The 15,350-nt window shown below is 41.8% G+C and overlaps 3 protein-coding genes across 3 annotated transcripts; 2 read left to right on the top strand and 1 right to left on the bottom strand.

Moving 5' to 3' along the window:
- Positions 1–985: 985 nt before the first annotated feature.
- gch2 (GTP cyclohydrolase 2) lies at positions 986–4,546 on the top strand. The gene is made up of 6 exons (XM_053414055.1): positions 986–1,238; positions 2,102–2,211; positions 2,580–2,635; positions 3,151–3,182; positions 3,292–3,376; positions 3,798–4,546. Exons 1-6 carry the CDS (start codon positions 986–988, stop codon positions 3,922–3,924), a joined length of 663 nt encoding a protein of 220 aa, XP_053270030.1. The 3' UTR covers positions 3,925–4,546.
- Positions 4,547–5,702: 1,156 nt separating this feature from the next.
- On the bottom strand, positions 5,703–8,337 carry cript (cysteine-rich PDZ-binding protein). The gene is made up of 5 exons (XM_053413445.1): positions 8,173–8,337; positions 7,883–7,948; positions 7,030–7,084; positions 6,842–6,945; positions 5,703–6,185 (listed from the first exon to the last, which is right to left on the bottom strand). The coding sequence occupies exons 1-5, from the start codon at positions 8,186–8,188 to the stop codon at positions 6,121–6,123; spliced, it is 306 nt and encodes a 101-aa protein (XP_053269420.1). The 5' UTR covers positions 8,189–8,337; the 3' UTR covers positions 5,703–6,120.
- Positions 8,338–8,880: 543 nt separating this feature from the next.
- Positions 8,881–11,764, top strand: pigf (phosphatidylinositol glycan anchor biosynthesis, class F). Its single transcript, XM_053413444.1, has 5 exons — positions 8,881–9,229; positions 9,657–9,748; positions 9,938–10,054; positions 10,158–10,266; positions 11,444–11,764. The coding sequence occupies exons 1-5, from the start codon at positions 9,002–9,004 to the stop codon at positions 11,555–11,557; spliced, it is 660 nt and encodes a 219-aa protein (XP_053269419.1). The 5' UTR covers positions 8,881–9,001; the 3' UTR covers positions 11,558–11,764.
- The last annotated feature ends 3,586 nt before the right edge of the window (positions 11,765–15,350 follow it).

Genomic DNA, 15,350 nt, shown 5'->3' on the forward strand with positions numbered 1-15,350 from the left:
CCTTAAGTGAGGTGAGAGGTCTTTCCCTAATTGTGACATGAACTTAATTTCAAAATAAAGTGTAGGTCAGTTAGTTGTTAGGAAGAGAATCCATCCGTAGCCTATGCTGATGACAGCGAGTATCATGGGCTGAGGACATCAGGATGAACCTTCAGCCGAGTGGAAAGGTCAAAGAGCAGAAAAAAGAAGGATCTGCTCCTGATCCAGAACATACAAGGTCCTCTGGAGAGAACAATGGAGGTGATAATGTAACTTGTGATGGAGCCCGAAGCACACGGAGAACACACACATACAAGACTGAACCAGGGGGCGAACCTGGAGGGTTTGAGACTGCCCAGTAAGTCGGTCACTGAAAACAGCAGAGATGCATTTGACCTTTACAAAAAACAACGGCAAATAAGTCAACACAACAGCAAATAAGAAGACACATTAGCAAAAAGAACAATGGCAAATCACAAAACACAAGCAAATAAGAAAACACTGTCAAATACAAAAACACAACTGCAAATACCTATATATACACACGTGTGCATTTCTATCGATAGATCTATCCACCTAATCGAATGGATGCACCACTGGTCATAGTTCAGTTAATCAACAGATCATGGGTGTAATGGGCCTGACTGCACGGACACAGTTCTTGCTCCACGCGGAGTCTGCTGATAGTGGGATGATGAGAGAGCGGTTTGTCTGGTTTCCAGTGCAGGAGTCAGAACGAATGGATGAGAGATGAGAGGGACGCGCAGAGAATCGGTTGCACGGTGCGCCTGGTCTGGGTGGAGGTGTTGACATTTAACTCCGCTGAAGAAAACCCGAGCTCTTGACGTAGGTGGCACGCTGGCAAATGGGAAACGGATGCGCACGTCGCAGCCGTTTTGAAGCTTTATAAGGCGGGGAGCACCGGGGACAGGATCACTTAACCCCAGGGGAACCTGCACTCATCTCATTCCTCCATCCTCATACTTCTCAGCCAAGCGCTCCCATCATGAACGGCCACTGCAACGGCAACGTGATCGACGTCATGGAGCGCATGAAGTCCTCCATGGTGCTCTGCAAGCACGAGACGTCCCGCAAGGAGTCCGAGGACAAGTCCCGGTTACCGGCGCTGGAGGCCGCCTACACCAGCATCCTGCGGGAGCTCGGCGAGGACACGGACCGACAGGGGCTGCTGCGCACGCCGCTCCGCGCCGCCAAGGCCATGCAGTTCCTCACCAAGGGCTACCATGAGACCATCGACGGTAAGAGCAGACCCTCCCTTCTACTCTGGATCTTTTCATTTATATGTGAAATGATCACTAATAGCAAGAGGAGATATAAACCAACTGTTGCACCGCGGCTAGAATCACAGCACAGTGAGAGAGAAGCTAGAGAATTCAAGTCAAGAGCAGTTTTAAACAAGAGCAAAACAAAAAAGATTCAAAAGAGTTGAATGAAAGAAGTAAAATAAATAAAGAGGATAAACATGCTTATTAAATTGTACAAATGAAATGTATGATACTGCGTAAATAGAATAAACAATCTATTCAATCTGGTTTTAAAAACTGAAATGGATGGGTGAGTTGGGTTTTAATTGTTATACAGAGGAATTGAGTCAACTTTTAAAGGCTGGAATTTCAAGTAATGATGCTGCATTGACTCGCGTTGACTGAGGTGTAAATGTTTATTGGGTAAGCAGCAGGTTTGTCAGACGTTCTGTTTATAATTAGATTCTTCAATCTGCTGCTGAGTTTAGAGCCGAAAACAATTAGTTGATTAATTCATTAGTTGGTCAGCTACTAATGATGAGCAACCAATCAGCAACCATTTTAAATATTGAAAATGTCAATATTTGGTGACTATGAGGTTGTAAACTGAGTATCTGTTATATTTGGGACGTTTGGTTTGAAGACGTCTCCCCTTAGAATATGGGAAGTGATAGTTATTATAAGCTAGAGCCCTTCTTGAGTTCATAAAGATGGTATAGACCAGTGCCAGCAAATATTATAGATAAATCTCATCGGTTATCAGGAAAAGTGACCTTTTCAATGATTTAACAAACTTTATGGCCCATTCTTTATTCCAAACCTTCATTTTTTTCAACAGTAAATATTTGTTTCCTCAGACATCTTGAATAACGCCATATTTGATGAAGACCACGATGAGATGGTGATAGTGAAGGACATAGACGTGTTTTCACTGTGCGAGCATCACCTGGTGCCCTTCTTTGGAAAGGTAAGTGTGTGCATCTGTGCAGTGTGTGTCTGTGTGTAATTACGTGGAGTGTGTGTCTATGCATCTGTGCACTGTGTGTCTCTAAGTCTGTGCAGTGTGTGTCAATGTGCACATGTATGCAGTGTGTGTTGGTCTGTGTATCTGTGCAGAGTTTTTGTAAGTCTGTTTACTGTCTGTACATCTGTGTAGTGTGTCTGTGTGTTAGTCTGTGCAGTGTGTGTGTCTGTGTTTAAGTCTGTGTAGTGTGTGTAAGTCTGTGTAGTGTTTGTCTTTGCAAGTTTGTACAGTGGGTGTCTGTCTGTGTATCTGTGCTGTGTAGTGTGTGTCTGTGTTAGTCTGTGTGTAACCTTTGCTGTATTTCCCTCCAGGTTCACATCGGGTATATCCCCAACAAAAAAGTGGTGGGACTGAGCAAGCTGGCAAGGTAACGCAACACACACACACACACGCACACTAACGTACACACACACACGTTTGGTTCTGGTGTTAGTGCCAATTGGCTGCGTTCTTCTGTTATCTCAGTGCATTGACCTGGAGGCTTAGGGTCTAAGCCCACTGGCCGTAATCTAGTCCCCTCACCGAGCACACTCACAGACACAAGTCCAAACTCAGCTCTATCTCGAGCCATGAGAAAATCCCTGTGGACCTGTGGGAATCACCCGTTATTATCACAGCCTGTCTCCATCTCTGTCTTCCCTAAAATCTCTGGGAACTCACAAAGCCAGAATAACAGTAACCGAGTCCCTTTTTGGATAAACTGTCTGAATCTGACTCAGATGAATCTTTCATAGATGAGGGGGTTATACAGCAGGATGGTCAGAGTTGAAACTAGGGGTCAGGGACTGATGCCAGAGTGAATCAACAGCTTAGAAAATGATTGCAATTAAATTGATCACACCCAATCTGCAATCAATTTTCTCTTTGCTCTGATTTCTGCAGGATTGTGGAGATTTTCAGTCGCAGGCTTCAGGGTAAGCAATGACAGCGATGGTGCTATACGTCAATGGTCTCAGCAGGTGACAACAGCACTTATCTGGTGTCATCATGTGTTCATGGGTCCTTTTATTTTGTTTCTTTCAGTTCAAGAGCGTCTGACCAAGCAGATAGCCATGGGAATATCTGAGGCTCTGCAGCCAAAAGGCGTAGCTGTGGTTATTGAAGCATCGTAAGCAATCTCTCACACACACACACACACACACACACACACACACACACACACACACACACACACACACACTGCCCTAGCCCTCACAGGCAAAATGTGGAAAGTTGACAGATTCTTTCACCGAGCGCCGACAGTTCACTTAAATTCAATCAATCTGCACCAATTTCGACACACTGTTAAAAATAATAAAATATGCATGATTATTTTCATTAAGATCAATCAATTATTTCCTGGAGAAATGGTAAAAAGGTTAAGAAGCGCCCTATCCCTCAATGTTAAAGACAGTGAAAAACAATTCCTGGATCTCCTGCCTGATCTGGAATGAGCACCAACATTTAATGAGTTCTTCCCTGAACCAAACCCATACCCCGTACTCTTTACCACTAAGCCGAGCCATGTGTGTATGTGTGTTTTTTTCCAGGCACATGTGCATGGTGATGCGAGGCGTCCAGAAGATGAACAGCCGCACAGTGACGAGCACCATGCTGGGAGTTTACCTCGACGACCCCAAAACCCGGGAGGAGTTCTTGACTCTTTCGCAGTCCTAACAGATGTCACCCACCACTGACTCCCCCCCCCCTACACAGCAGCACACTGAAAAAAAACTCTGGAGTGACACCGGATCCGCATCTTAATCTATTTGGATAAAATCACCAAAAATCAAAAGCAGGAAATGTAACGCTGCTTTTTCTTTATGCTGGATTCGAGCCAACTCTGGATCTCAACCACTCCACACTAAAACCGGAAAGATTTCAATTCCAGCCGCTGAAATCCACAATTTGAAAATCACTGTGAACAGTAAATGTAGTTCCGCAGTCCTGGTGCCTTTGCTAGATATATCACAGTCTTACATGGCAATTGTTTTTATAACTCGTGAGTGCAATGTTGTAATGTGGCAATACTTCATAGTTTGATTTCCTGATGGGAAATTCTTTGGTGCTTTTGCAAAGAGATACATTCCCATACTTTGTTATTGTATTTAAAATCATCCAAATATAATAATATTTAACAGTCTGTGGCCATTCTGCACAAAATTATGAAGTATTTGTAATTTATGACAATTTTTTAGACATCTGTAATCCAACGAGTGATTGAATAATGCACTGAGTACATTTTGCTGATGACTGTAACAGGGATTTTTTTGCCTAAATAAAAATGATAGAAACATCATGGAAGTTGTCAACTTTCTTTTGAAGAGATAACAGCCCAGGTCAAAGTTTCAGTGTTTTGTGCTTGTTTTATAAGTGTCTCAGTTTCATACTATGCACTAATTTCTACAAATTTTTTGCATCAAGTGTGCGAACTTCAAGTTTAAGACTCTATAGTTAAATGATAATTTTGGGCTGCACACAGGCCCAGCAGTGCTTTGAGCTAATGCCAACACGCTAACGTTAAACCATGTTCACCACCGAACAGCACTCAGTATAGAGCACGTACCTCCCCCAAGGCCTAACAGTCCCCTGAAATTAAATCAAGCAGCGCTGACTCCCAGACACTCATACATATAAGTCGATTGAACTTTTTTGATTAATTTAAAACAAAAGATCCATGTTCACTGGGAAATCAGGGAAAATGTCTAAACAATCTCATAAAATTAAAGAAAGTTATTTATCCGAAGCTGTGATGCAGTTTCCCCTGAATCCTGCCAACTTATAAACAATAATGGCCAAACATTCTCCTTATGAAACCGCATTCAAATACACTAGATATTTTGTATTAAGAACCATACATAACTATCTGAGAAATCAACGAACACGTTAAAAAACACCTGATCCAGATGTACATCAAGATTTAATGGGTTCTTCCCTGTGTCATAGCCCCATTATTGCAGTAATATCAGGAAATATAAAGTCCAGAATTACAATAAACAACCAGCTACAGCTGTGGTCAATTTATTTTATATTAGATCACAGCAGCTTATTTTGTTAAATGCATTGCATTTATGACAACCAAACATTACCTACTGTACATTTACTAAACCAGCTGAAGCCTGGTGCCGTTTCGTGCTGTGGAACAACAGGATGAATCAATATAACTATAAGATAAAAGCAAGTGGTTGAAGGCCTGGGGGCGAGCAGGGCCTTTAAATGTCAAACGAGGGGCTTGTCATCAGACAGCCTGTGAACTATAACCTCTGACAGCATGTGGAGAGGAGGAGGGGGATCCCACCTGACAGTGCAGCATGCAGTTTCTAAATCTGATTATGTCCGAATAAACCAATTATTACAGGCGTACAGGACAAATATGGGTATGTTGTGCGTAAGAGGCTAAAATTAAACCCTTGATTGCTTCAGGCAAAGGTACAAAATATCCCTGACAGATGAGGTCCTCACACTGAATGCTTTAATATTCACTCAAAAAAATGCAACAAAGAACGGATTACATAAGAAATCAATTATTGTTAAAAAGCAAAGGTCTAAGTATTTAATTTAAAATACAAAAAATTACAAACAATAAGCCGTGGCTCAATAAACAGGTGATAACTGGTGGTGTGACTGGAGAGGACAGGGCTACCCTGCGTATGGCCACTGAATTAGTTCCAGTAGCTTGATATAATATTCTACAATAAAGAGATAAAACCAACTCCAAATGTTTCTCTTTCACTGAGGTGGGGAGAATAACAATAAAGATTTACAACAAGGATTTATGGAAAAATTAAGAAAATGTGTCAAGATGACAAACACCTCCATCTCATCATCACATCCATTCTGCACTTGTAGAACAGTTCTCTTCTTGGCACGCTGTCACACCGATGTCTGTTTGTAGTTCTTTGTGTCCAAAACCCTCTTTCCGCACATTGCGCAGATTCCTGTAGACAAAATAGCAAATAGAGATTGTTTTGTAAATGCAAAACGATTAAGAGATGCTCTCCTTTACAGAGAGCCACGGTTCTCTAGTGTTTTCTTGACACGCAGCATATAAACCCATTATAATCTTCAAACTTGCTTGAATTAAGGCATTTTTAGCATTATGTTTAACCTGCAGTATCTGTTTTGGTCACTTGGGGGCAGTGGACACAAGCTGTGAGAACATGTTTTCATATCTAACAGACACAAAGGAACAGCAACATTTACATGGGGTTAGTATTTGGATCCAAGTGCAAATTCATTCAAACAAACATGATTGAGTTCATTAAGTTAAAATTGAAAACTCAAATAAATAATATAAATTAAATGAATAACAAAGCAAACTTTCTGCATTTCTGCATAAAGAGGGTAATTAAGAAATGAACCAACTCTCTATGCTCTCATTGCCTCAGGGGACGATAGGAACATTTTCAGATTCTAAAGTGTCTCTGCTCCACTAGCCTCAGTAAGACAATTTAATTTCCTTAGAAAACTTAAAAATCACAAACATAATAGAAAAGTCTCGTTTCCATTTTCTTCATTAAACTGGCCTCTACAACTATATAAAAAATAAACCTCTAAAAAGGGACAATACACGAGAGCAACACAAACTTTATACCTTTCTTGTATGCACAGCCCTGGCAGTAGTGTGATCCAGACTGATGAACTGAGCTCTTGCAGATCCTGCAGGTAGCGAAGCCGGTCTTGCTGTAAGGATCAAATCTGTGAGGGAGATAAATCACAGATCCATTACTAAAGATGAACTGGTGCTGCATGTTTTTAAAGTCAGTCTTCGTCAAGCCTCACCTGGCCTTCTTAGAAGTCAGCATCTTGTTTTCATTGAGCTTACGCCCGCCACCCTCTGAGTGAAAGAAGCAGAAAGAACCACATTAAACATGACCCACTAAGTAATATAACATCACATTGGCTCACAATTAAAAGAAAAAGAGAAATATGGAGAAGTGGGAAACAAAGTGTCAGGAATTATTTTTTAAAGAGAGAGAGTCAAGCTTGGGTTTGTAATCATGTTCTGAAGGATGCAAATATGGATGTTGATCAGGGATTTTATTGACTATTAAATGTGCACAAAAAGTAATTGTCAGTTCAGAAAGATGTAGCACAAGGTGAGCTGTTGTCCAATTTTAATACCTTAGTTAAGATGAACAACAAATATCAGACACAATCATTTTGTAAAAGGTAGTTAAAAAACGTTCGGGTAAATGTCTTTCTAATGCACGACCACACCATGATAAAACTAGATCTCTTCCGACCTAAAGTCTGATCACATCAGTGAGCAAAGCGAAATAATCTTGAATATGTGGTTTTCTGTCATCTACAGTCTAAATTAGATTCTACCAGAGCTTGTACACTGTTAGCTTTGTCTCTCCAGCATTGTTATAGTAACTATCGAATCATCAAACCTAATTCCAATGTAGCTAAAATTGAGAAAACAACCCGGGTTTATGCACTATAGCTCCCAAAACCAGTGACATGTAACTGAGCACATTTACTCGAGTACTGCAGTTGAGTTGAAAAGTGTTCGTACTTTCAGGGTTTTCCCCCTTTCTGTAACAGACAGCTTCTATTGTTGTTATAGCTTCTCTAGGACCGCATTTGTTAGTCTCAAGTCATTTCACGTCGATGAAGGATGTGAGATCACCTGTTGTGTTCCGAGCTCCATCCTTCCAGGTGTCAGGGGTGATGACCTTACCGAGCTTCTTCTCGCCTGTAACGACAGGGAAAACACAGCTAACAGATGAGCCACATAAACAGATGAGCAACAATAACAGATGAGCAACAATAACAAGCGTTATACAGGAATAAAGTTGGTGTTTACGAGGAGGTAAAGTCACACAGCGTTAGCCTCCGAACTACCCCCAGCCTTCGTAAACAGCTAAACAAATTGACTAAACTCTTAGGTAGAAAGTATGTCGATGTGTCAATACGTACATTTTTCACAAACCATCTTTTCCCTTCGTTCGTTATAAGGGAGGTCTTCTCGACGGTCGGTGAACTGAAGTGAAGTGTTAGCTAACTGTTAGCTTGTTTGCTGGCTAGTTGTAAACTTCCGGTCTGCTTTTCGTCTTGCTCAGAGTTCGCAGCAGATTGATTGGTCAATGCTATGACGACGTCTAGTTTCATTGGCTGGCTATGATGTCCCTCACGCAGGCTCCCTGTAATAAACAAAAAAAATGTAAATACTACTTCCTGTTTCCTGCAGACTAGTTTTTTATTTCTTCAAAATACAAGTTCCCTGATGGTGATTATATTCTTGTACATGCCTCATCTTTGGACTGCTTAATTTATTCAATGAATCAAATTGACATCATGCCATGTTTCCAATAGAGACCTGAAAATCTAAAATCTTTTCTACACAGACACAAAAACAACAAACCACATGAGTCATTTTTTGGAGAGGTCAATATTATTATAGTTATTTTTCCTCATCATGAAAGGATTACATTAATGATATCACACCATCATGACCTTGGCGAATCGGTTACGTACTTTCCACTATTGACAAAAACAATTCTTAATAGCTCGCTAAAGCAGTCTTTAAAACAATTCTAAGTCTTTTCTCGAGAGTATTTTAACCTAACATTGGACTCTTATTGTGAAGTCTAAGCGGAAGTCACTGTAGTTCCGTGTTTACGGAAGTTACGTCCTTTAATCCATGGACACAACTTCCTCCTCACGTCCGCTGCTAAACGAACATTTTTAAAAACATTGTATGTAGATATTTGCAGTAGTTTGACCGCTGACTGGTAAGGTCACCGACATGTGGGACCATGAAATCAAATCCATGGCGTCCGCGCACGCCATCATAGCCTCCGCGGTGTTCATGGCCACCGTGCTGCCCGCGGTGCTGGTGCGCGGCTTCTCGGTGTACGGGACCCACCTGCTCTGGATCTACTCGGTGTCCGCCTCGGTGTGCGCGGTCAATGTCGCCGTCTTCTGGCTGCTCGGTATCTCGCCGCCCATCAAGAGGCACACGCTGGGATACAAGGTGACTGACTGACCGCTGGGTGTGTGGCGGCGGTGGCAGCGATCATCAGTGACATACAGTGATAAAGTAGATGTGTGTTATAGTGACAGTTCAGTGCACGATAAAAACACAATCCTTTCATCCTTCTGTGATGCTTACAAATACAAATTACATTTAATTTCTTCAGATTTCAGTTTAATTTAGAAGTAAGTCCCTTAAATATCTGAATACAGTGCAGATGCTTTAAATAAACTTGATCAATTTTCATCATTGGAATCACAGCTTACGTCAAATGTCTTTACATTCTTATTGTGTGTGTGTAGAAATCCATGGTTGTAAATATGAACGTAACACATTCCTCTATCTGAGACTGTTACTACATAGGAAATGAATTTTTCATTTGACTAACTTTTGTTTTGTTGAACTTTCTTCCCCTCCCTCCATGCAGCTGTCCAGACTGTTTCGTTCATGTGTGTACTTCTTCCTGTCGTGCCTGTTCTTTCACACGGTGGTGGTGCTTTACGGAGCTCCGCTGATTGAGTGAGTAGATGGTGACATTCAAATTTTGTTTCTGTACATTTTAATGATGTTATTGTGTTTTATACATTCTAATCAGTATGCTCTAAACATTGCTGTTGTCTATTGTTTGGTATCTTTTGACACTTAAAACTCTGAGGGTTTAGACAGGGATTTGATTGGTGCTCTGAACCTCTAAATCGTGTTCTCCAGATCCGCCTTGGAGACATTCTCCCTCGCTGTGCTGCTGACCTCTCTAACCACGTTAAGGTGTCTCTGTGTCCTCGGGCCCAATGTGCAGGCCTGGATACGTGTGTTCAGTCGGCATGGGTAAGCTCTTCTCCCTGTCCCCTCTGTCATGTGTTTCATGTGTTTATCTCATGTAACTGAATCGAATGTACCTGACCTTGCTGCGCTCTATCTCCATCTCCAGTGCGATGTCAGTGTGGGACACCTGTCTCCAGATTACAGTCATCTGCACGTTGGTAGGAGCCTGGGTGGGAGCCTTCCCTATACCTCTGGACTGGGACCGGCAGTGGCAGGTCAGCTCATGTCTCTCATAAAAATAAGGGACACAGTGGGATCTTTGTCCTTGTGTTAGGCATCATGCAGGAACATTTAATATTTGTATTCTAAGGCTTTTTTGGGAAAAGGTCTTGTGAGTATGCTAGGTTTTATAATAAGCAGAATTTCTTTAAATAAAATTATGAAATGATAGTAAACGAGTAGCTTCATGCTGCAGAGCTTCATGGAGCTTCAGGAATCATCAGACAAATACATAACAAATATTCTGGTGTCAGCACTGATATATTGATACATTAAATAAATAAATAAAAAACTCAGGAAGTTTGCAAACCATTATGTTGATGATACGAATAGAATTATTATTGTTTTTTGCAATGAGTTCATCAAGGGTTATTGTTCTAATGTTGATTTCATTATTTTAAGTAAAAAGACTAAAGCAATATGCCGACTCTTAGTTCAGTCGAAAACAGAAATAGATCAAAAAAACCTTTTCTAACATTATAATAAATTCCTCAGGGCAAACAGGAACTGTGTTTAAGAGTGCAGGACAGGCATCTCTATTTTAATATCAACTCTCTTTAAACTGGTGTTCAGGACAAAGGTATTGAAATATGTCTTTTTATGGGACATCCCTCTTATATATCCTCAGGCTTCTGAACTGATTCAAATGAAACAATCTGTCACTCGAGAATCACCCTATAAACTTTAAAAAAAACGAGCTTTTGTAAGTTGTAATAAATAGTTTTATGTTGTATCCGCCTCTGGCCACAGTACAGTACAGCTCCACCACAGGTTTTTTCCATTCATCATTGAACTGTATCAAATACAAACTCTATAAGGATGAAATTAGAATTCATCCAGTAACAATTAAATCCTTTTTATTAAATTAATCACATTTTCAAATGACTAAAAGGAGATATATTGAAATTATAATTGCGAGGGGAGTTCCTTGCCAAATGACTGGTGGGAATGGCAAATTAGAGTTAGATAATTAGAGCATAAGTCTAAATGACAACAGAGCTGTAGTTCTCCAGATGCCCCTGTTTAAACTAACCGAACATTACCCGAGCGGAGACGTCTGCCGGTGGGCAAGATACTCAAGCTCCTCCTCATCTATTAAGGCAACAATTCAGTGTTTGATCACCATTAATGGCTGTGAACGATCCCACTCACTTCACCCTCTGCTTCCTGTAGGTTTGGCCCGTTTCCTGCAGCCTGGGCGCCATGATCGGCTTCCTGACCGGGCTCATCGCTGCTCCTGCGTGGATCCACTATCACCGCAAACATCTCACCTACAAGTGCAAGTGATGTAGAACGAACACACTGCGAGGTGGTTTCATGTGCTCCAGCGGAATTCCTTGAACTTTTTACTTGTTATTTATATGGAACGTTCACTTGGTTGGCATCCTGTGGGAAAGATGTTTTCTCTAGCGATATGGGGACATGATCATTTGTACCGGTGAAGGTTGAATCTGCTCCTGAAGATTTTTGACAAGAAATAAAATGTTGATTCTGGCACATTGTGAAGCGTCGCGTGTGTGTGTGTGTGTGTGTGTGTGTGTGTGTGTGTGTGTGTGTGTGTGTGTGTGTGTGTGTGTGTGTGTGTGTGTGTGTGTGTGTGTGTGTGTGTGTGTGTGTGTGTGTGTGTGTGTGTGTGTGTGTGTGTGTGTGTGTGTGTGTTTATCTGACGGCAAGTCAGAGAAGAAATTTAGCCTCGCTCTCATTTGCTAAATAATCAGTATCAATGTAATGTGGTCACTTATTCAACCAGACATGAATCGAAGTTCGACAAAGTTTAAACTTGTTGCAAAGTGTACTTACACACACACACACACGCACACACACACACCGACTGTTCGGCACCTGAAGCTGACTACTGATGAATACTGTTCCTTTTTAAACAGCCATTAATCTTGCTCCAACTCTATTCCAACCCCCCTCCACCCTTTCCCGCTCTCATTTTCATTCCACCTTGTTCACATCCTTAGGCAGCCATAATGACTAACTCTTATTTTATATATCCAGGTAAAAATAAAACATGACTCCTGCAATGTGTGACATTTTCAGTTGGATATTGGTGGGGTTTGCTGGACAGTTTCATCACATGGATAAAGGGTAGAGTGTGTGTTACGTAAGGTTGTTGCCAGGGAAAGGAGACAGAAAGAGAAAAATAGCCTGACGGAAGAAAAACCATTTCTCTGGAAACACACAGGGAAAGAGAAGCCCTTTAAGCGGCCTGCACTTATAACACCAATCAGCACACTCTTTACACGCCGCAATCTCCTCCGCCATGTGCACCACAACCTGACCTCCTGCTGGTTCTTCCATTACTTTAGGCTCTCCATGACCCATTTTTTTTATTTCCTATCTTGCTTCTGATTGGTCGTTACATGTCGAGAGGGGAGTAAATGGCGAGCGTGGGGGCCCTCAGAGAGCGAAGGGCCGGGAGTCGATTTCACCCTGATCCCAGCTCAAATCACACCCTGATTTCACTTGAGGCCTCTTGTGAAATGTGCATGTGTATTTTTATCCGAGGCGCGATGATTCATATGGTGCAGGTACGTGCCACGCCTGGTGATCCTGTAGTGGCTCCAATTAGTCATCGCCATGTGGTTTTTAAAATTTGTAATCGATGCACATTGTGGACCGGAACTCGGACCGAGCTGCTTTGTTCGTACCCCCAGTCCCACTTGTCTTCCTTTAATCTGCGAGATGAGCACAGGGGCCATTTGTACAAACACACACTGTCACACTCTCTCACACAAACGCACACGCACACGCACACCAATCCTCCTGCCTCACAAATTGCTCCCCTGAAGTTCTCATTCAATCTCAGAGAACTTTATTTATTCATTATTTGTTCTCAGGCTGTGCTATTGTGGCAGGGCCATTTTTAAGCCGAGGTGATTTGTCACTCCCCCTCCTCTCCCCTCTCCCCTCTCCCCCCCTCAGTCTTTCCTGCGAGGCGGCTGTAAGAGCCATTTGTATTTGCAGAGCGGTTATGTTTCTGCATTGTTCCTACGAGCAGGGGCAAACAGACGTAGATATACACCGCATTCAGAGGCCCACTCGGCTCTCTGTGGTCGATCGCGTCACCCATTATCTGTACCATGTGAAAAGATTACTGGAGGTGCGGAGAACAGTGAATTAACACCAAAACTTTTCAGATGTGTGCAGCCTCTTAGCCTCTTTCCGGTTCTTTGGGTTTTTCAGCCACTCTACACTGCTATGTCGGCATGCGAAAATAGAGCACAACAAGATGAAGAGCCGTGTATTTCTTCTCTGGACTCCATGTGAAACAAACCACAGTGAAAAAGCAATGTGAGTAATAGATTTAGTTTTGCCTGTAGCAGCCAGAATCTCACGCCGAATGAATGAGTTTTCATCTCGAGCCCTCATTGTAAATTTTTAAATGTAGCGTTGGAGCTCTGACCTCATCCCGCCCAAACAAAGGAACAAGATGAGGGAACTGAAGTGGTTCTGTGAGAAATCAAATAGAGCGAGAAACAAGAAACGAGGCAATTGTGTGAGATGTGAAACGGAACAAAAGAAAAGCTCCCACGTAGAAATCAATGTCACCAATGTGCCTCCACCTCGTCCTTCTGTTTTCACATGTATCAAAGAAATACTGTGACTGTCATCGCTATCCGTATCCAGGACACTAAGTACAATAAAAACCATAGACCGTTTCTATGAATGACGTGACAGCCCCTTTAAATTGAAGCCAAAGCATCACGATCCCCCCCCCCACACACACACACACTTGTTGGTTGCAGTATAGATCATTGTGTTAGCTCTTGTTCGTTGTGATTTAGTTCTTATTTGTTTAGCTCCATCCATTGTGTTGCTTTTGTACTTGTGTGTTTACGCCGCGGCTCTAAGAGAACAACGTTTCAATCCTGTCATCATCTTTTACATATGGCAGAAATTAACTTGGACACTAGCAATCAGGTATTAGAAATATTTTGACTTCCTTTCTGAATAGTGGAAAGGAAGTGGAGAACATTTCTATATAGTCTATGGAAATATATTTAGTTTTCAGTCTCTGAAAACTAAAAGTTGTAGGCCAATCACAAACTGTTCACAATGTACCAATGAATTTTTCATTTTAACTTTTAAAGATTTTTTCTAATTTGCTCCCGAGTGGCCTGAACTTTAAATTAAAGGAGAAATAGGAAATATGTGCATCAAAGTGTAAAACTGGTGAGGCTATTAAGCCTGGAGTAAAATAGCTTTTACCATTTTATATTTCGAATATTTAGTGTGAGACAAAATACATACATTTAAAGTCAATGTGTATAACTAACGTCGTAATCCCTGACCGCAAATCTGACATGAAAGAAACACGTGAACTTCAGCTATTCCCACCTGGGTTGGTTAAATTTTTCTACTCTAGAACATGTCATCCTAGCAAATAATATATTTTAAGAAATAATAATCCCATAATTCTGATTATATTGGTTTTACAATGATCTATTTCAAACCAGGATTAGAACTAGGGAGATGGTGTGACAAGACTGACATTACAAGGAAGACATTCCTTGCTGCAAAGAAGGGGATTCAATTTTCAGTTTTCCTCCCATAGGTCTCACGGCTCCTCCATAAATAACCATGTCACACTCTCACCCTCTCACATCCCCCCCTGCTCCTCACACCCCACTCGCTTCCTGTGTTTTATGTCTCGTCTAGACCGGGTTTCCTGTGATCCCGCTCCCCCAGGTGTGTGCCTCATTAACAGTTTTCATTGAGTGGTGAACATGTTATTGCGGAGTTCTCGTGTCTCCTCGGTCGGGGGGGAAGAAGAGCGACGACAAAAGGATCCATTGTTTCTCAAGTGGGCTGTCGTGATGCGAGAGGGAACGGGGCGAGACGGAGAGGGGAAATTAAAGTGATGCTGAAGGATTCCTGGATGAAAAGCTGGTGAAGGGTTTAATATCAATACCAGGTATCAGCTGCCAGTCTTGACAGTTAAATGTATAGTGATTAGTTTTTCTTCTAAGAAAAGCCACAGCGGGAGGCCTCTGATTGAGAAAGACTGAGCAGGCGATCCATTCCTGAATTAAGTGTTACGGGTGGAAAATCAAAGGAGAGGAGTCGTCGT

Source organism: Pleuronectes platessa, chromosome 21 (assembly GCF_947347685.1).
Source record: "Pleuronectes platessa chromosome 21, fPlePla1.1, whole genome shotgun sequence".
Classification (NCBI taxonomy): Eukaryota; Metazoa; Chordata; class Actinopteri; order Pleuronectiformes; family Pleuronectidae; genus Pleuronectes; species Pleuronectes platessa.